At 32.8% G+C, this 22,838-nt stretch overlaps 1 protein-coding gene across 1 annotated transcript; it reads right to left on the bottom strand.

Annotated features, from left to right (window-relative positions):
• Nucleotides 1–20,729: 20,729 nt before the first annotated feature.
• On the bottom strand, nt 20,730–22,151 carry LOC126891221 (putative uncharacterized protein DDB_G0282133). The gene has a single exon (XM_050660403.1). The coding sequence runs from the start codon at nt 22,149–22,151 to the stop codon at nt 20,730–20,732; it is 1,422 nt and encodes a 473-aa protein (XP_050516360.1).
• Nucleotides 22,152–22,838: the final 687 nt, after the last annotated feature.

Raw genomic sequence — 22,838 nt, 5'->3', positions numbered from 1 at the left:
CTGCTTTGTCAAATTTGGACTTTCTAGTGGCTAAGAAATACGAATTGGAGAACCTCGCCCAATCTATCGGAAGAAAAATACTTTAAAATCCAAAAGGAAAAATTTTCTGTAGCTGCCTGTATACCATTAAATACAGCAATTGAAGAAAGATCTTTTGCGTAAACGGTATATTTATTTTAAAAACCACAAAAACTGGCTACAAATACAAAACAGAACGTTTTCGCTCTAAAGAGAGCATCATCAGTGTTCTTTGCAAGCGCTACATGCTAAGTTGAAACGAGTAAGCGATGGACTACCCCAGCTAATTGAAACAATATTCGAAAATATTACCCCAATAAACTAAGATAGCCATAGTTACACCCTTAGCTTAGCTCAATCACTCAGGTGTGTGTTCGTCTTGTCCTAACCTTAGATATGAACTCTGAAAATTTAGAATGGTAGCAAACAAAACAATATTTTTAACTAATCATGTTTATTGTTCATAAAGATATAATAAAATTATGACTTAGTAAATTGCATTAACAAATGTATTCAAATTCTTGCCAAAAACTAACAATTCTGGATTATACTTATGGCTTTTGGTAGCTGATGGTATCATCTTGATGTCGTATGGTACTGCTGTAGACTTCTTGTAGGCCTGGGCGGATCTTCGGCCCTAGGCCCCTGCAGCTAGAGATGGTGGTCGTTGCAGTCTGGATGTCATTGTCTTCGCCTTCAAGTGTGCATCACCGGTGATGTGAGGCTTAGGTTCCCGAAGAGGGAAAGGTTGATCTCTTTCCAAAAACTATAAAATAGAGACACATTTCAATCATCAAGAAGAAAACCAAATTGTACCTTTGCCAAATAGTATTCAGAAATAGTAAATGGCAAGGTTAAATTACATGGAATTTAGATGAGAATAGTTAAAATTTTGATTACTAAACGTGCATACATGTAAATTAAAAGGATAATTATATTTGAAACTAAAATATCAGAGCACATGGTCTAACATTGAAATTTAGGTTAGATATAAAAAAAATATTATAAAAAGCTGGGTATGGATGGAATATAATGACTGTAAGAAATTATTAAAAAAAACTATATGTAACTCACCTCAAGAGGAAGATTTGTTGAAATAGAAATGATTTATTTTTGAAGCTGCTCTGCCTTTTAAAACATTAACCCTCCATTTTGAGAATGAGATATGGGGGTTGTCACTGTCATTAAAATGATATGACAACGAACCTTGGACCGAAATTTGAAATAACGAACATGGAACACAAGAGATGATACAATGTAAATAGGGTTTCCTATTATAGAACGGACGCCAACCAATTTTTAAAGGGGAAATGGGTAAACCAAATAGAAGAAGATAATTATTACTGAACTATTAAAGGAAATAAGGTAAAATAATTATTTAAAAATAAAATATCAAAGATGTGACGTTTGTAACGTTACAAAGTCACCAAAAATACATGGGTTAAAACCGTTAAAATATCGACTAAAGGAATTTGATTGAAATGTTATATGCTAAATCCTGACTGGATGAAATTAATAAAGATATCCTAAGGCATTTTATGACTATTCCTCGAAACACGTGGTGAGAGAGAAGAGAAGAGAGAAGAGTGGTGAGGAGAGAAAAGTGAAAGCCAACTGGTTTTCACCTTTCTCTCTGTGAAGACAGAGAATTTGAATTAACAACCCACGTGCTTCGTAGAATAGTCATATAATGCCTTACGGTATCTTTACTAATTTCATCCATCGTCAGGATTTAGCATATAAAATTTTAATGAAAGACGTTTAGTCGAAAGTTTAAGGGTTTTAACCCATGTATTTTTGATGGCTTAGCATTTAGAGCTTGCAAAGAACACTGATGTTGCTCTCTTTAGAGCGAAAACGTTCTGTTTTGTATTTGTAGCCCTTTTTGGGGTTTTTAAAATACATATAAATTTTACTCAGAAGATTTTTGTTATATTTTTGGAAATACCTACTTTATTCAGGTGATTAAGAGCAGCGAGAACAAAATGGGGTAAGGAGCTATCTTGTGGAAAATAAACAAGGCCTTCACTTGTAAATCCTTTTGCATGTTATCTTGCATTATTGATTGTGCAATACCAAACAGTACAGAGCATTTTCGCGTCGACTTCATGGGTGAACGTTCAATGAAATCCTTAATGCCGGCACCAATTTCAGCTCGAGTGCTTGGTCTCCCACGATCTCAACGTTGGTCTAGATGGTGAGGGTTTTTCAAAACGAACAACAAAGTCATTCACATTGTCGGTCATTGTTTTATTGTTATGATGACGTCCGTGTACCCAAACTGCAGCAACGAAACGCTCTTCAATTGTGTACTCACTTATATCCATCATTTCGTTTCAATTGCAACTATTGTTGTCTTTCTGCCTGACCAGATAGGTGCCCTTTCCTATGCACGTGCGCCGGAACGCTAACCAACATCGGCAAGATGTTGAAACATTTATTATTTTTAGTGTAAATGGACTTTCCGACCACCCAATTTCGGTGATAATGGTTAAATGGTTGCCAGAATCGAAAACTTGGCTTAAATAATATAGTGTAGCATATAGGGGATGCGTGCCACTGGCGAGAATTGCCGTTCTCTTGGATACAAACTTGGCCACAAAAGTTGATAACTCCTTGGCACAAAAAGAGACGACAGTTGAAACAAAATAATAATAATTTTTCTCTAGAGTTCCTGGATTCACAATAAGAGAAATACTAAAACCGTCCAATACCTCAATCAACGCTAAAACTTACATTGTTAGATGTATTTATACAAAATGAAAATAATTACAAATGAACTTTTATGAAATGTAGTGAAATTTACCTATAAACTTTCAAAGTATTATTATAGTGTAATTTTGAAAGTCATTAGAATAATTTTTTAAATCGTGAATGTTTATTATTTTGAATGAACATTCTGCGTTTATGTTATATACCATTTAAATGTATTAAAAGCATAGAAAGCCATGCATATTATTAAATTTAAATCCCAATTTTGTTTTTATTGCGTATTTATAATTGAATTAATTTATGTTAATAATTAGAGGTATCTATATTTTTACCATTCCATCAATGTACGAAAGTCAACTGATCCAGCTCTGGTTATTATACACTTTTAATATTTTGAAAGTGAAAATTGCTGTAAACTTGTAAACCAGTTTACGATAAAAGCAATTTTATAAGGTAGTGTATACGCATCAGTTAAATCAGACTAAGTTTTCACATCCAAGAGAGGATTAAAACCGAGCGGCAATTTAAATACTATTATTATTATATACTATATACAATGGTATCGAGCCAAAGCAAAGATTATGTAGCCCTCAACTCAGATCACGGACCTCATCATTGTCGTAAGACGAAAACATAAAACAAATCCAAGAGAATACAACCTAATAAATTAGACAAAAGTGCAGAGAAGCTAAACAAATCTGGATGTAAACAAAACATTCATATACTGAACTAAAAGGGATAGTTCCCTGGGTTAGCTGTATACCATATAGTTAAAAAAACTCTAACATGAAGTAAAACCACTTCTATGTAAAAGGTATATTTAATATAATTTTAAAAACCCCAATGAATTAAATAAAATAGGTTCATTCAGAACGTTTTCTGACCTATCAGTCCATCATCAGTGAATTCATATATACTTGCTAACTAGCCCCAGAACCAAACAATGGTTGTCCTTAAAATTCAGTCCTCCGGGAACATGGTGAGACTCTAAGCGAGAACCTTTACAAACACCTTGGGCCAACGAGGTCTGCCAAGACTTGCCGAGACCGTTAAAAATTGGCATTTTTCAACTTGCACTTTAGACCGAACGGTTCGTTTAAAAAAAAGTAAATAGTGATATTTGTAGGGAATTTTAAGTACTTTAATAAATGTTAACAGGCCTTTTAATAAAAGGTCATATTTTTCCAGATTTTAGCAAAAAGCGGAAAAAAGCAGAAACGTTTCTCTTTTTTCCTGATTTTTTAATGTTCCGTCAAGAAATTTGGTCCGGAAACCTCATATTCGGATTCAGCAGCCCAAAATACGTATATAATGGAAGAAATCAGAACTACCTCAAAACTTTCCTAGTCAAAAACAATTTTATTGAATTATTGGGCTTTATACCATATCGTGCACTCGCAATGTCACACTATCTTTAACAGCACTTAACCTGGCTATTATTCAAACTATACTAATAAGTGTTATGTTTAGTAGTAACTGATATATGCAAAATAAAAAATATGTAGTAGACAGCAACTTACAGGACGTTAATTTTGTTATAGGGCTTACGTAAATGTATGCCCATTGCAATGGATACCGGGTCTGAAAGGGAACGAATCGATATGAAGGGACCATTTGAAATTGCTGTCTAAAAAAATAACAAGAAATTTTACAGAATCAAAGGTACTGACCTGGATGTTATTAAGAAGCTAAGATTGAAGAGCTCCTTTATAGGATAATGTTACTGTCTTATCCACGAAAAGAGAGTAAATTAGAGTCAAACCAAGTATTTATTGTAAGTAGATTCGAAGTTATAGTTGCATGAAGAATTGCAATAGTTGAATTGCTTAAAGTGATACTGGTATCATCAGCAAAATGAAAAATTTTTCCATCGATTTTTAAATTAGTGATGTCATTGATAAAAACAAGAAAAAGTAGAGAACCCAATAATGGACCTTGTGGTACACCATATACAATGTTTTTAAGACTAGAGTCAGTATCATTTGCTCTAACCAGTTGTTTCCTATTATCCAAATAGGACTGGAACCAATTCAAAGAAATACAGAAAAGAAGACATCATTGGTATATTTATTAGTTAAAAAGCCGAACTGATTTTGTGAAGTTGTTATCAACGAGAAAGGACATGAGTCGAGTTTTTGTGAGTCTCTCAATAATTTTAGAGAGTACCGGTAGTAAGGCTATAGTTGCAAACATTAAATTTTTTACCACCCTTATGAAGAGGAATAATAATGGCTGTCTTGAGGCACTCTGGAAATTTGCCTTTTTCAAAGGAATCATTAATTTAGTGAGACGAGGAGTTCCAATACATTTTCTGTGAGAATTGATAAAAATTTTATAGATAGTCCACCAACAGGACTACAGGATGCTTTGCTTTTGATATTATTGATTGTTTGGATCAGTTCATAGTTATCGACTGGTCTTATAAATAATGAATTCGAGACCTTTCTTGAATTAGGGAAATAGGAAATGGGATCTTGTTGCGGCAAAATAGTTGATATTATATTTTTACGCATATTAACGAAATATTCGTTTAGACTTTCAGAGTTTGGAAGGGAAAATGATTGAGCTGTGTGAGTTTTATTTCGAGGATCGTTTATTAGGGACCAAGTTTATTTTGACACACGTTTAGAGATTCCCAGACAAGTTAAGGTTGAAGTCCCCGCATGGAATTTTTCTGCTTTTATAAGGCAGGCCATCTAACAAATTCAGCAGGTTCTAAAAAAATAGTTCGACGTTAGAGTCAGGTGATCTATAAATGCAAATAATGTAAAGATTAAGATTCTTATTATAAACTAATAAGGAAAACTCAAACAAGTCTTCACTTAACAAAAAGTCATATTTTGTTTCCAGAGAAAAATTATTTCTAGAAAGAATTAGGCCCCATGAGCTAAACTTGGACGATCTTACCTTGCAAATGTGGTATATTTTTCTGCAAAAAAGTCTCGTTGACTTCAAGCCAGTGCTCTGTCACCGCATCTATCGAGGGAAATCCTTATTTCTCTAGAAACAAAAACAATTCATCAGTTTTATCAAACGAACTTTTCAGAGCAGCCGTCTCTAAAGTCCGAATAGCTATGATGATTGCAGAAGGTTTATTATATCGTGAGAGGTGTAAGAAAACTTATTCAGCGTAGACGCTAAATCTTGTGGTTTGTATTGATTTACGTTTTTTTTTAAACTGCATTTCTGATTACTCCAGTTTGTAAAGCCATAGCCACTACCAATTTATGGCGAGATGTCAGAGAAGGTGGGAAGTGTGCCGCTCATTATTCACTTGTATAAAGTCAGCTAATGGTGCCTTTCTTTATGATACAATTTATTTACCTGTTACTTCTTTGAATGGTAATTTCAACGATTACATATCTAAAGAAAAAATACTAAAGATGTGTAGTCGTTGTTTTTTATTAAACCAGCCATATATTTTATGGCTTTTAAATAAACGATAATATTTGAATATTCGTAGGTACGACGACTGGGTTTCTTAATTCCTCTGAAATAAATTTTAGAAAGATTTAAAAACAATAGTGGATTTCTGCTGCAACATTTCAATAATATCTCCCATTAAAATAGTACTTTAAATTGAAAACTTTTCTACAATACACTGTTGCATATTCTAAAGTACGTCTACCTGAATTTTCTATTTCCAATATGTAAAATTTATACGTGATTCTCTACAGGTATTCTTCTGTGGGTTTTTATTTTGGGCCGTACCAATCTTATTTATCTTTATTTAAGTGTTTTGCTTAAAGCTCCTTCGACCTAGTGTTCTCCTGTTTCTTTCAGGAAGTTATAGTAATATGTCGATTCTTGATCATTAACTTGACGAGAGAACTGTCCTAATCATCTTAACCTATGGCTCTCTCATTTTGGCATCATAAATGAATTCTCAATTTTGTACTGTTTTGTCACTAAAATTATCTATCTAAACATTTTAATTTTTACCATATTCATTTGTTGATTTTTTTTTACATATCAGTTCCTCCTTCTTGTTCTTCCTATTGTCTAAAGTTAAAACTAGGGGTGAGTTTTGGCCGCATCCACGATCTCCCTCTATCTTCCATGATCTTATGCTTCCATTTCTCATCGTCGTATATCAATCCTAGAAAAATCTACTTATACACCATCCTTTCATCTTTTCCTGGGAAAGATTTCTGTAAAAAAATACTAATAATAATAGTCTCCCGTTTTATACCGCACGCGGCTTTGGGAGTATAGCAGGGTAGTCTGCCATATCTAGGGCCTACGGTATACAAGGAAGGTAACAGGGCCAGTGCTACGCTTCAACCGCCTATTATTACCCCTGGTTTTACCCAAGGTACTCATTTTATTCAGGCTGAGTCGACCTGGGGCCTATAGACATTTTAAAAATGTCTAGTTGTTCTTGCCGGGCGGTAGGATTTGAACTCGGGACCACCGGCATGCGAGGCAAGCACACAACTACCTGCGCTACGCTGGCCCTTAAAAAAATACTGTTAATCTTAATACTCCATTATCCTCTAATATTCGTACATGACCTCTCAATCTTATCCAGTTAGAAGAATAATTCGAAGTAAAAAAGTCTCGTAAAAAGACTTGTTTTATTCCAGTTCGTTCAGGGAGCACCATGAACAACTTTACTAGTTTCATTCTCATTAAAGGTCATTAGAGAGTGTATTTGTTGCTATCTCTGAAGAAACTAAAACAAGCCAAGCCTCCCAGTACCGAATGACGAACAAATAACAAGATATGGATGAAGTAGCGACATCTGCCTAAAACAATTCGAAGTTTTATTTCCGCAGAAATGTTCTTTTTCTTCTTCTTGTGCCACTCCTATCGGAGATTGGAAATCATCAAGGCTATCCTGACCTTGTTTACAGCTAACCAAAAGAGTTGACCAAAAGAGCTGACCAAACCACTCTTCCAAATTATGCAACCATGACATTATTCTACGGCCTGTATTCCGTTCTCCTTCTACTTTTCCTTGCATTACATTTTGAAGCAATGCGTATGTACCGAGCGGAAATGCGTTTTAAGATTGCAGCTTTAATTTTGAATATTTTGTCGAGATGTTCGGTACACATATTCGTAATGTAGTAAAGAATGGCGGTAAAGAATATAGAAATAGGAGTACTACAAATCGATAATCTATAACAAGAAATCGAACTTTGACTTAGCAACATTTAGCACGTCTATGAGTATAATAATTATTATAAATATACAGGGTGTCCCGAAAAGATTAGTCATAAAATATACCACAGATTCTGGGGACAAAAATAGGTTGATTGAACCTCACTTACCTATGTACAATAGGGCACACAAAAAAAGTTACAGCCCTTTGAAATTACAAAATGAAAATCGATTTTTTTTCATATATCGAAAACTCTCAGAGATTTTTTATTGAAAATGGACATGTCGCATTTTTATGGCAGCAGCATCTTAAAAGAAAATTAAAATGAAATTTGTGCACCCCATAAAAATTTTATGGGGGTTTTGTTCCCTTAAACCCCCCAAACTTTTGTGTACGTTCCAATTAAATTATTATTGTGGCACCGTTAGTTAAACACAATGTTTTTAAAACTTTTTTGCCTCTTAATACTTTTTCGATAAGTCAGTGTTTATCGAGATATTTTGAACATTTGTCGAATCCACCACATATTTGTATATGGTTAAGTACCTACGATTATGGAGACCTGTTATAAGCTGAAAACTTATTTATAATTTACATTTTTAGGTATACTTTGAAAAACAAGCTACATCTCGATAAAAGGTGACTTATGAAAAAAGGACTAAGAGGCAAAAGTTTTAAAACACTGTGTTTAACTAATGGTACCACAATAGTAGTTTAATTGGAACGTACACAAACATTTGGGGGTTTAACCTTCGGATGACCAAGCGGGGGAAATTGTGACCCCAGCGTAGGTTTTTCTTTAATCAATTCAAAAGTATTTTTAATTTTTAACTCATAATTTTTTTATTTGACTTTAATATCATTCTAGATATCCTCATATTTTGAAATACAAAAAATTCCCTATATTTTACGAATAAAAAATATATTCTGTAGTTAATGTTTAGTAAAATAGCGTCTATTATGTGTAATTACAAGTAGTTTTAAGCTAATGACGTCGACTTTGCAAAGTAACAAGACACTTACTCAACATACACACTACACATGACACTAAAACTCATGTTGTGACTGGCTGAAAAAAAATTAAAAAAAAAACTTTATTTTTTTGTTAATCGTCATTTTTGACATTTTTGACCTGGGGTCATTTTCCCCCCCTTGGTCATCCGTGTAACAAAAAAAGGTTGGTCATCGGAAGGTTAAAGGAACAAAACTCCCATAAATTTTTTACGTAAATATATTAAAAAAGAAGCCGCATCTCGATAAAAACTGGCTTATCAAAAAAATACTAAAAGGCAAAAAAGTTTTAAAAACGTTGTGTTTAACTAATGGTACCACAATAATGAATTAATTGGAAAGTATACAAAAGTTTGGGGGGGTTCAAAATAATACATGTTCATTTTTAATAAAAAATCTCTAATAGTTTTCGATATATTGAAAAAAATCGATTTTCATTTTGTAACTTCAAAGGGCTGTAACTTTTTTTATGAGCACATTTGTACTAAGGTAAGTTAGGTTCAATCAAACTACATATTTTTGACCCCGGAATGTGTGGTATCATGGTAACGTCTTACGACATTGTCCGACTCCCAAATGCCACTTAGTCCAAGTAATGGAGCTTAAAATAGGACAAAACCTCGCAATTTTTAAAGAATAATTCGATTTGCATGAAAATTTTAGAATAAGTAGTGGATAGTCCAAGGATCAAAATCTATATGATGCCGAAAGGCACTTTTACCATGGGAGTGGTTGCCACCCCATCTCTTGAATGGAAATTTTTTATTATATTTTGACGGTAAAAGTTGGTAAAAACATTCATTCTAAGCAAAATATATTCTGTATATTTTTTTGATAAAATTAACAGTTTTCGATTTATTCGCTATCGAAAGTGTTTTTGTTTAATCAACACAACTTTACTTAACAAAAATGTACCTTTTTAAAAAAATAAACAAAATGTTTATTTTTTATTTTTTGTAAGACCAATATTATATGTTAGCTCTTCTTCGTAAATTGTTAAATATTGTATTTTCAAAGTCAAAAGGCGGGAAAACTATGCATTTTCGAGGATAACTTGTTGAAAAGTATTACTTGTTTTAAAGTATTTAAAAATATCTATCTCCAGAAATCAAAAGGAGTCTCTAGCTGTAGTTTTAGCAAATGGAGTTAAAAGCGATTAACGAATTTTTGTAGTTTGGAAAAAAATGACCTTTCCTTCAGAATAGAAAGATTAGCATCAGAGATACGAAAAAATGTTTAAATATGAAATTGTAGCTTATTTAATTCCCAAGAACCTGGTTTGCAAAATTTTTCCTACGGCAAAAATTCAGTGAGCTATTGACAATTAAAACTTGTAATAACATGCAAAAACCACCTTTACCAACCCTTTCAAAGCCACGTCTTTTTGCGACTGAGGACTTTAAAAATATTTAATATCAATAGTCTTACAGATCTTGTAAAAACCTACAAAACTCTTTTTTACCAAACTTACTAAGATAAAAAATAAAAAAGTTGCGGTTAAAAAATCAATATATTTTTTTGAAAAAAAAAATGAGAAATCCAATTGGAAGCATAATAATGTAAGTTAGCGGTGCTTTTAGTCATTGGCCTTATTCATTCTTCTTTATTTATGTATTATTAATAGATTCTAGAAAACTAACTAACTTAGAATGATTAGTTTTAAAAAAACTGGAGTTAAAAGCAAATAACGAATTCTTGTAGTTTGGTAAAAAACTCCATTTTCTTCAGAATAGAAAGATTAGCATCCGAGATACATAAAAATGTTTAAATATGAAATTGTAGGCTATTTAATTCTCAAGAACCAGGTTTAAAAAAAATTTTCTACGGCAAAAATTGAATGAATCGTAAATGAGTATATCGAAAAACATTGATTTCCTCGATAAAAAACTAACACTTTCCATAACGAATAAATCGAAAACTATTAATTTTATCAAAAAAATGTATAAAACATTTTTTGCATAGAATGAGTGTTTTCATTAACTTTCGAGGTCAAAATATAATAAAAAATTTCCACCCCCGAGATGGGCTGGCAACCACCCCCAAGGTAAAGTAGATTTTTCTAATGTTAAATTCACGAGAGTAATTTTAAACCGTTTAATCAAAATTCATGCGCCTTTCAGCATCATATAGATTTTGATCCTTGAACTATCCACTACTTATTTTCAAATTTTTAAGCAAATCGATCCATTCTGTAAAAATTGCGAGGTGATAAGCTTCGGTTCCTGGACTAACTGTATTCTGTCCTGAGTTATTAGACAGTATTAGTATCTGTCCTACATAATATCCACAGAGAACGGCAGTTCTCACCAGTGGCGCACAACACCCCTACAAGCGACACTATATATACACGAAATTTTCGCCTTTCTAAACCTGGCTGAATTGAAAATTGGGCCAAATTTCACCTTAAAGTATAGGAAAAGACTCGTCCATCCATATGTTACATCTCCATTTTGGTCCAAGCGTGTGGATTTTACGGCCCTTCCCATTTAGAGTCTGTTTTTCGTTCTCGTCCCCAAAACTCCCAAAAATTTCAAAAACTTAAGCCCGACCTTTGCGGCTTCTGATAGCACAGATCGTTACCTCTCCAACACATGTTTAGTTTTGAAAATCGGTTATACCATTCAAAAGTTATCGAGCTCAGAAATATGACTCAATTTTTATTTAAAAAATGGGAAAATGTTTGTATGCATGTATGTATGTATGTATGTATGTATGTATGTATGTATGTATGTATGTACGTATGTGTGTGGAAATGTTACACCGATCTGAATTTTTTTTCTGTGTTTCAAGAGGGCGTAAGGGCCGATTCAGAACCGGTCTAATTTTTGACTTGTGACTACCCGTAAGCCAGCTAGAGGACTAGGCAGATACAAAATAGCATATTTTTTGGGCGTATATATCTTAGGTTCAAGGAGACACAGGAAAACCGCAAATACACCAAATCAATAGGGTTGAGTTAAGATTCTAAACGTTGCTTAAGCGATCAACCTGAGACATACACACTGCTCACTATTGCCGAAAAACTGAAAAATCAAACTTTGAAAATTTTGGTGTTTCGACAATTACTCAAAATTTAAAGCTACGAATTGCGCCAATAACTAAGCGTTTGTAGGAGGACTCATGACGCGTCTAACGGTGTATATCTAATATCTGGCAAAGTTCGAATTTTTTAGTTGTAGGCTTCATAAATATGATCAAATCTATTTCTTATGGGAAAAACCGTTTTTCAAGCTCAATAATTCCTGTAATACGTTCAGTTATCATACTTGATCTTAGGTGCATCAGATATTACCTGTCAATACGTTTTAAACTCATGTTTAGTGATCAACATCAGTTCAGCCGTTCAGAAGTTATAGAGCTCCAAAAGTATAATTGGTCCAGGAACTGAAACTTTTCACTTCGCAATTTTTTCAGAATGGATGAATTTGCTTGAAAATTTGACAATAAGTAGTGGATAGTCCAAGGATCAAAATCTATATGATGCCGGAAGACGCTTTTACCATGGGGTGGTTGCCACCCCATCTCGAGGGTGGAAATTTTTTATTAGATTTTGACCGCAAATGTTGGTAAAAACATTAATTGTAAGCAAAAAACGTTTTATATTTTTTTGATAAAATTTTGATAAAGTTTTCGATTTATTGGTTATCGAAACTTAGTTTATATCGAAAAAATCAATGTTATTAATCAATCATGGTTTATGTACTTGTAGTGGTTACGATGCTAAGTTTGATTGGGAAATCCGAGTTCATTTGCCGGCCATAATTACATAATTATTAGAATGGCTGGGATATGAACTCGGATTGTCTTATCACTGGTGTCGTAAGTACTAGATCATTTGGGAGAGAATGCGACCAAGGCGACCCCAGAAAACGGCAATTCTCGCTAGTGGCGCACAACCCCTCTACATGCGACACTATATATACACGAAATTTTCGATTTTCTAAATCGGACTGAATTAAAACATTAAAGTTTAGGAAAAGACTCGCCCATCCATATGTGAACATTTCATTTTGGTCATAGGGTGTGGATTTTACGTCTATTCCTATTTAGGGTCTGTTTTTCTTTCTCGTTCTCAAAACTACCAAAAATTTCTAAAATATAAGTTCGACCTTTGCGGCTTCTGATAGTACTGAGCCTTACCTTTCCAACGCACATCTAATTTTGCGACATGCGACACTATATACAGGGTGTTTCATTAATAATTGTCCATATAGTAACTGGAGAAACCTTAGCACAAAATACGAAGATTTACCCTAAAACACTTAATTAAAATGTTGTTCCTTACTGAGTTACAGGGTGTTTTATCTAAAAATTTAAAAATTATTTTTGCTCAGCATTTTAAGACTATTCGATGTATCCTTTTCATACTTGGCAGAAAGTGCGACTACTAGACACCCTACTAAATCATGATAAACAAACGTTTTTAGCTACTACCAGAGGCGTACGACAGGGGATGATGGATGGTTGACTTTTCTCAAATTCTACGCCACTAGAGGAATTACTATTTTAGTACCATTTTTAGATTCTACAATACTTTCTACGTAAATAATATACTCTTCATTGGTAACGATAAAGTCATTAGTTTTCGAGATATTTGAAGTTAAATATGAAACGGCACAGTTATTTTGATTAATTTATGATATGATTCATATGATTAAAATTTAAAAATTATTTGTACCCAGTACTTTAAAGCTATTTGCCGTATCCTTATCATACTTGGCAGACAGTGTAGGCACTTTACACCCTACTAAATTAAGATAAATAAATGTTTCTAGCTACTACCAGAGGCGTACGACAGGGGATAGTGACTGGTTGACCCTTCCCAAATTCTACGCCACTGACTTAATTGCTATTTTAGTGTATGTTTTTGATTTTGCAATACTTTTTATGTAAATAATATACTCTTTATTCGTAACGATAAAATGATTAGTTTTCGAGATATTTGAAATTAAAAATGAAGCGACACAATACACTTATCAAAATAACCGTGTCGTTTCATTTTTAACTTCAAATATCTCGAAAACTAATGACTTAATCGTTACAAATGAAGAGTATATTATTTTCATAGAAAGTATTGGAGAATCCAAAAATTGAACTAAAATTGCAATTTCACCAGTGGCGTAGAATTTGGAAAGGTTCAATTATTCACTTTCCCCCGTCCTACGCCTCTGGTAACAGCCATAAACGTTTGTTTAACATAATTTAGTAGTTTGTATAGTACCTAAACTTCCTGCTAAGTATGAAAAGGATACGTCGAATAGTTTTAAAATGCTGAGCAAAAAAAGTTTTTAAATTTTTAGATAAAACACCCTGTAACTCGGTAAGGAACCACATGTGATTTAAGTGTTTTAGGTTAAATCTTCGTATTTTGTGCTAAGGTTTCTCCAGTTACTATATGGACAATTATTAATGAAACACCCTGTATACACGAAATTTTCGATTTTCTAAACCTGACTGAATTGAAAATTAAGCTCAATCCCATCTTAAAGTTTAGGAAAAGATAAGAAAGATCAAGGCAGGTTTTGTTTATATTTGATTCAGAGTTGGACCACCATCTCCATATAGCTATTTCAGCATCCTTATGCCTCATCGGTGAAGCTCAGAAGTCTCAACTCTAGAGACTAAAAGACTCGTCCATCCATATACAAGAATAAAAAACCGCTAAACGCCGTAAAAATAAGTGGCGCATACAATATTCCAGCTACAAAAGATCTGATATGAAAATTACGTGGCGCGAAAACGTATTTTCATTTTGATGCAAAACAAAATTCTAATTTTATTTTAAAAGATTTTTCCATAATATTTGCTATATACTACAAAAACGTTATTACGTAGGTCAAAATTTTTGACGTAAGAGAACTGTCAAAACATTAGAATGTGACTTTTCATTATTGCCATGTTTATAATAAACATGACAATAATGAAAGTCACATTTTAATGTTTTGACAGTTCTCTTACGTCAAAAATTTTGACATGTTTATTATCAACATGGCAATAATGAAAAGTCACATTCTAATGTTTTGACAGTTCTCTTACGTCAAAAATTTTGACCTACGTAATAACGTTTTTGTAGTAAAAATACTATAAATTTGAACTAAACGCGCCACAAAAGAATAAATTTGATACAGTTTGAATTTTGAAACTATTTTGTGGCGCGTTTACTTCAAATTTAGCAAATATTATGAAAAACTCTTTTAAAATAAAACTAGAATTTTACGTAATTTTCATGTCAGATCTTTTGTAGCTGGAATATTGGATGCGCCACTCATTTTTACGGTGTTTGTCGGTTTTTTATTCTTGTATATTGTTTTCACAATGTTGTGTCCTAGGTTTTGGTAGTATAGTTATAATAATATAATTATATTATAGTTATAATACGTATAGTTTCAGTGTCAATGTCGTACTGCCGACGCCCTGTTGCCGCACTGTTGAAAGTTCGCAGAACTTTCGAAAAAAAATATATTAATGACGCGCTAATGTAGCCTCTTAAGAACAATATTATAATACATCATAGACTTTTTAAAGTACCTGTATATCTACTTTTTCATACTAGCTTGTGTAACTAAACTATTTTTTTTTGTCAATTAATTATGATTTCATGAATAGCCAGTACAATTTTTTAATAATCGCAATGATTTAATTTATTTTTCGTGCTACCATTTACAACCGACTTTTTAAATTGACAATTATGAAAGAAAAATTAAGTGAATATTAGATAACAGTCTTGTTGATAGTTCTCTATTCATTATTAATGTCGCCTTATTTAATCTCATTATGTAAAAGGCCCAAAAGCTCTTATGTCGATAAAATAATTAAAAGTTTTTAAAGCACGTGCCCATATCTAACAATTAACGAAATTTGGTCAAAATAGGTGCGCCAGTCATTATCTTTAATAGTCGTTAAAATAAGTTAACAATTGCTAACCTAAATAGAATTGATTTGTAATGTAATCTGTCCTTAATCTGAATATTTGTCGTATTAATAAAAAGGTGTCGAAAGACTTAAGAAAACTATAAATGAGAAAGACAGATAACCCACACCTAATGTATATTCGATTTAATAAACACTCTGGTATATATTTAGTTGTATATATATATATATATTGTTTTGATTCTACTTATTGATATCTACTTTGATTGGACTAGCTCAATTTAATAAATTTATCTCAGGGTTTTACATCATCCAATCGCAGAAATGCAAAACCAATACTCAGAAAAAACTCATGGAAAAATAAAAATAAAAAAAATAAAATATAACCGTATATTAAAGAAAAATTAATTATACCAAATAATTCAAACACAAATGTTTAATAATAGAATAAACTGTGAAAACAGACAATCTATGAATCTAGAAATGCTTGTGCAAAATAATGAAAACAATTCTGAAAAATACCGCAAATTATTTTGAAATCAAAATTACCCAGTATGAATACAAATTAAATTATAACTAGTAAACAAAAGTCAATTTAAAAATCACGAAAAGGTTTCTGTGAAAGTTTATGTCAATTTAAAAATCACGAAAAAGTTTATGTCCCATTTCACTTGAGTCTCCACATAGAGGTCGATGCAACCAAAGAAAACCAAAAGTGTGGCAAACAAAGACTATTGACGGAGAGAACAATGTATTTTGGATACCTTAGTACAGCTGCTTTCACTTGACATTGAATTTTCTTTTTACTTCCAAAAATAACATTTTTACTTTGTGCTTTTTATATACGGGCACCTATAAGGCTTTTTAATTTACGAAGACCGACACTTGTTACTCATTCTTCAACAGTACCTTCTATTTCAGCTCTCTAAAACACACCGCCTCTCGTTCTTGTCTTGTCAAAAAGAAAAACCATCTTTTTTTTTTTGACATCCTTCAATCTATCTCGTCCCTGCAGTTCCATTCGTCCAAACAAATATCCTTACTACGTCATATCAACGCCTCCAAACGCTTTTGCCGCTAATTGTTCTTAGAAACACTGTCTATTGAATGTAACTGCACTGTTAACATGATAAACGCATTTGTCCAAAATTCATAGAATTATTTTAACATTATGAATAAGAAAAACTTATATCTTACAATACAATACTGGGTAATTGAAATCGGTATCTATTTTACAGGGTGAATAAAAAAATTAAATATTAGAAAATAACTATTTTAACGTAATAAAAATTAGCATACAATTAGAAAATTAGATTTTCTTCTTTTTCCTCTCTGCTTTTCTTTATCTATGACAACTTCCCCGACCTTGGGTATGAACAAAATTTTAGATAGAAAAAAAATTTCTTTTATACCCAAATTACTCAATCCTTTTGCTTTTATCCTATCTCCTATTTCTATACTTAGTATCTAAATTATTTACATGTTTCTACAAATTTTTATTCAAAATACCGGTATATATCGTTTATATTAAATATACCCCTAATATTGCCATTCTCTATGTACCCTATCCTATAGCTATTTACCCCATTTGCTGTTTGCACGATGTATGGACCTTGAAATACTGGCATCAATTTCGCACAAACACCGTTATTCAAATTGGACACTCTCAGTGCTCTCACCATTACTTTATCACCTTGTTGAAATGTAACAGATCTTCTTCGCCGTTGTCTTTGCTTTCTTTGGATGTATTTTTCTCCACTTCTTCTTAATCTTGTAGTTACTTTGTTTATTACATCTTCATATTCTCTTTCTGTTGGTTCTTCCCATGGTCTAGGTGGCATTCTTCCTTTCATCACATACATCGGAGATTCTTTGGTTATTGTGTTTGGAATAGAGTTTATGTATTCTTCTACTTCTTCCATCTTTCTATCCCATCCTGTATGTTGTCCATTAGATGCAATTCGTAAAAACTTTGTTACTTCCTGTATATATCTTTCCGATGGATTGCTCTGAGGATGTCTGATGCTTGTAAATACAGTGTCTATTCCTCTTTGTTGTAGCTCACCTGTAAATCTATCGTTTCTAAAATACGTAGCATTATCTAGCAGTATTTTCCTGGGTGTCCCAACTTCTTCTAAAAAATTGTCTATTTTTCGTAATATTTCATTTCCTTTTGTTGTTCGACAAGGGTATAATTTTACAAATTTCGAAAAAATATCCACCATCACCAAAATGTGCTTATTTCTACGGGGAGTTCTTATCAGTTCGCTCAACATATCGATGGCTACAAGATCTAATTTTTGGCCAGATGTTATATTCTTAGGTATGTTTTCATTTTTAAAGTTCCTCGATTTATATTTTTGGCAAACCTCTCATCTTTTCACAATGTCTTTTGCCAACTTATGATCTCCTTTGCAAATATAATTTTCTCGGAATACCAGAAAGCTTTTCCTACTTCCAATGTGTCCATTGTTTCGGTGTATATCAATCAATATTTTGTTAGCCAGTTCGCTTGTGATCATATACAGTTCTCTTTCCTCCGTTCTTTTTATATAAATTCCATTTTCTTGTATTGCTCTGTTTTTTTCCTGTTCTTCCAGATTCTCTTGGTCTCTCATGACCTCCTCTAATGAATAGATTCCGTCGTCGTCTCTTAGAATGTTCATTCCAACCTGAAATTCCATTTTTTCTTCTTTATTGAAGTATTCATCTCTGGTGAAAGCATCGGCGATGATATTATCTTTTCCTTTGATATATTTGAATTCAAAATCATATTCTTGTAGTAATAAAATACCGCGGTGTATTCTGTTGTTTACTACTCTATTCTTCATGATATTAACGAGAGCAGCGTGATCTGTTTCTATGGTGAACTTTGATCCCAATAGATAAAAACGTAGTTTATTCACGCAGAAAAGAATACTGGCAAATTCTAGCTCGGTCGCACTATATCGTCTTTCGTATGTTTTTGTTACTCTGGACACAAAGCATATTGGAACTTCTATTTCTTCTTGTATTTGGGATAACACCCCTGCAAACTTATTCATCGAAGCGTCTGTTCGTAAAATAAACGGTGCTGTGTATATCGGATGGTATATCTTACTTCCACTTGCAAATTCTGTCTTAAGATTTTGAAATGCTTCTTCCTGCTCTTTGCCCCATTTCCATCTTTCATTTTTCTTCAAAAGACCTATCAATGACAGTTCCTTTTGGCTGATGTCTGGGATGAGCTTCTTAAAATAGTTTATCATTCCCAAAAATCCTCTCAGTGTTTTTAAATTTGTTGGACGTGTGTATTCTTTTATGATCTTGACTCTCTCTTCGTCTAGGCTTATGCCTTGCCTGTCTAGTTTGAAACCTAAGTAAATCACCTCTTTTTGAAAGAACTTGCATTTTCCTATGTTTAATTTTAAACCTGCTTCATCTAGTTCTTTGAGAACTATCTTTATGTGATTCATATGGCTAGACATATCATGAGAATAAATCAACAAATCATCGATATAATGTAAAACAAAATCACCGTGTTTATTTAAAATCGTGTGCAATGCCCTTACCAAAGCCGCGCATGCACTTTGTAAACCAAATGGCACTACCCTAAACCTATATACCACTCCGTCGATAGAAAAAGCAGTGTAATCCCTACATTCATTTGCTAAAGGAATTAACCAGAAACTATGTTTTAAGTCCAATTTGGTAAAAAAGCTAGATCCTGTGATTCTACCAAAAATTGAGTCTATATTCAACGGGGCCTCGTATTGGGGCACTGTACATGAATTCAAATTACGTGCATCTAAACAAATCCTTATGTCCCCATTACTTTTTTTAACAATGACTACTGGATTTATGTATTGTGAATCACATCTTTCAATTATTTTATCCCTCAACATGTTATCTATTTCTTGACCTACATCTTTTCTATATTTAAATGGAATAGGATATGTCTTCGAGCGGAAATTAGATAAGTTTTTCATTTTAATCGTGTGTTCGTATTTTGTCGCTGCTCTATTTTCTGTATTGATTAATCCCGTATGTCTTGCCAGTAATTTTTTTAAGTCAGACGTCATTTCTTCTCCACAAACTATTGATGTCTCTTCTTCACTTTCGCAATTCCTTGTCGTTGTACACATATTGAACTCAAATTCTCTCTCTTCCTTCTCTGATTCTTCTTCTTCAAAAACTACAGCTTCTTCCTCATCCAATATTTCAACTTCCTTTTCCGTCATGTTTGTACCCACCTTTTGCGGCGCAGTACTGACATCTAAATTTCCTTCTTCCTCTTCTTTCTCTTCTTGTCCTAAAGTTGTGTCCACCTGTATCGGCGTCACACTTCTTTTTTTACTATTTCTTCTCCTCCTCTTCTTCCCCTCTTTTCTTTCATCGGTGTCCATCGTTTGCGATGCCACACTTCTCATTTTCTTATATTCAAAATGTGTTGTCAAAACATCTACTTCATTTCCTGTGTCATCTTCTTGCACCTCTTTATTTTCATCTTTCTTGTCAGTTATTGATGTGCGTACCTTATTCGGCGCTGTACTGACTTCCTGCTCATCTTCTTTTTCCTTTAAACCTTCTTCAATTATGTCCTCTCCAAATTTTATATATTTGTTTGCAAAATTAATTTTCGTTCCATACTTATCCAATTCATCCACTCCAATGACAATATCATACTTCATGTCCTCAATTATAAAACAATTAATCAAATATTCTTTATTTTTAAATCTCAATGTCAAAACAATAGCCTCATTCGTAGTCGAAATCTTTTTTGAATTAGCACTCACTAACCTTATTCGAGAAATATTATACCTTTGAGAATCTAGTCCTAAATCCTTTATCAATTGTTTATTAACTAATGATACCTCTGAACCAGTGTCCAAAAGTATATCAACCTTTTTATTTTTAATATACCCCTGTACCATAACCAAATTATTACGCACGTATTCAATCTTTTTTCCCGCTAAAGTGATAAATTCCCTAGGGTGAGTATATATTCCTGAATTAAATTTTATCCCTGTTTTTAGTGAGTGCCCTCCTGAAAATACGACCCTGCTCTATTGATTTCTACTTCCACATTGTCCATTTCTTGGTGTCCTTGTTCATTTTCTCCTTCTCTGGTGAAACTTAGGCTGTTTATTTCTCTGTTCTGTTCTCTTCCTTGTCCATTGTTGTTGTTATATTGGTTTCCTCTATTAAAATTTTCCCGACCTGCATTTGGCTGATATGGTTGATTGTTATAATTTCTCCCACTGTTTTGAAATCTATTTTGATGATATCCATTTCTATTCTGTTCATATCTATTTTGATTAAAATTGTTTGTATATCTTTGTCCCTCATTATCCCTATATCCATTGTATCGGTAAGGATTTTCATTACGAGACTGTCTGTAGTTGTTTGTGCGCTTTGTTTGGTTGTTCCCATTGTTTTCCGTTTGTCTACCGGTCCTTCTTTCTTTTCTTCGAGCCTCTCTTACAACTAAAAACTGGCATAAACTGTCCATGTCCCTATATCCTTGCAAGGTGACATAGTCTTCCATTGTATTGTCAAAATGTCTTGTTATCAATTCAACTAGCTGTTCTTCCGAATAATTATAATTTAAATATTGCCCACTGGCGTATACTTGCAATGCATATTTCTCTTCGGATATTCCTAGTTTCTCATCATATTTTCCATTTTGTAGTTCACTATTTACGACCATCTGTTTCTCTTTTCCCCAATAATATCTCAAAAATTTTCTTTCAAATTCCTCCCAATCTTGCAACTCATTTTGCTTACTCTCGAACCATAATGCTGCTCCATCCTTAAAATGAGTCCTTATCATATCCTTAGCCTCTTCAAACTCTTCATATCCTTGTTTTTTATTTTTAAGCATCCTAATAAACGGGACTGGGTGCTGTTTCTTTATATCCCCGCCAAATTGGACCTTATTTTCTGCTCCATTGTGTATAATTACTTGTCTTCTTTCTCCAGTATTATGTTGTGATTTTACTTCCAATAGTTTCTTATCCAATTTTTTAAATCTATCCTCTATTTCCTCGTCTCTATCTTCTACATGTTTCTCCAAATTCTGTAGTTTCTTGGTATGTTTTTCTAAATTTTGGCTAATTTCCTTTGTTTTCTGCTCTACTTCATGTTTCATCTGTTTTAAATACATTTGTACATCCTCTTTATGCTGTTCTAGTCTCTGCTCCATTTGTTTAAAACCTAGATCTTGTCGTTTACTGTTTTCATCTATGCTTTTTTTTATTTTTTCTGCTTGTCTTCTACTGTTTTCTTCCTGTATCTGTAGCATTTGTAATATCCTATCCATTGTTGACATTTCTGTGGTACTCTCCTTGATTGTTGTTTCTGTAATACTAATTTCTTCGTCTACATTTTCTATTCCTTCCTCGCTATAACGTTCTTCTGTTTCCTTTTGTTTTTTGTTGAGTCTTGTCTCCATTTTCTTTCCTTTTTCTGGACTTAACAATGTGAACGTACAAACCAACCGAACTATTATCTTTGCCTATTCCACAAGAATGTTGATCAAATAAAAATATCTGGTTATGTAAAAAAACTGTTCCAAGATTATTCAAAGCGAAAAAGGTTTGAATAATAAAAATCAAAAATACTTTGTCGAAATTTGGCAGAGAGAAAAAAAATTAGAAAAATCCTGTAAGAATTTACATATTTTCCAGTACACTTTGTCTGGGTATTGGTGTTTCTGCTTTTGCCTCACACGCTTGGGCGACAATATTGTTTTGATTCTACTTATTGATATCTACTTTGATTGGACTAGCTCAATTTAATAAATTTATCTCAGGGTTTTACATCATCCAATCGCAGAAATGCAAAACCAATACTCAGAAAAAACTCATGGAAAAATAAAAATAAAAAAAATAAAATATAACCGTATATTAAAGAAAAATTAATTATACCAAATAATTCAAACACAAATGTTTAATAATAGAATAAACTGTGAAAACAGACAATCTATGAATCTAGAAATGCTTGTGCAAAATAATGAAAACAATTCTGAAAAATACCGCAAATTATTTTGAAATCAAAATTACCCAGTATGAATACAAATTAAATTATAACTAGTAAACAAAAGTCAATTTAAAAATCACGAAAAGGTTTCTGTGAAAGT

Source organism: Diabrotica virgifera, chromosome 9 (genome assembly GCF_917563875.1).
Source record: "Diabrotica virgifera virgifera chromosome 9, PGI_DIABVI_V3a".
In the NCBI taxonomy this organism is placed as follows: domain Eukaryota; kingdom Metazoa; phylum Arthropoda; class Insecta; order Coleoptera; family Chrysomelidae; genus Diabrotica; species Diabrotica virgifera.
This window is presented reverse-complemented; position numbering and strand designations above follow the sequence as displayed.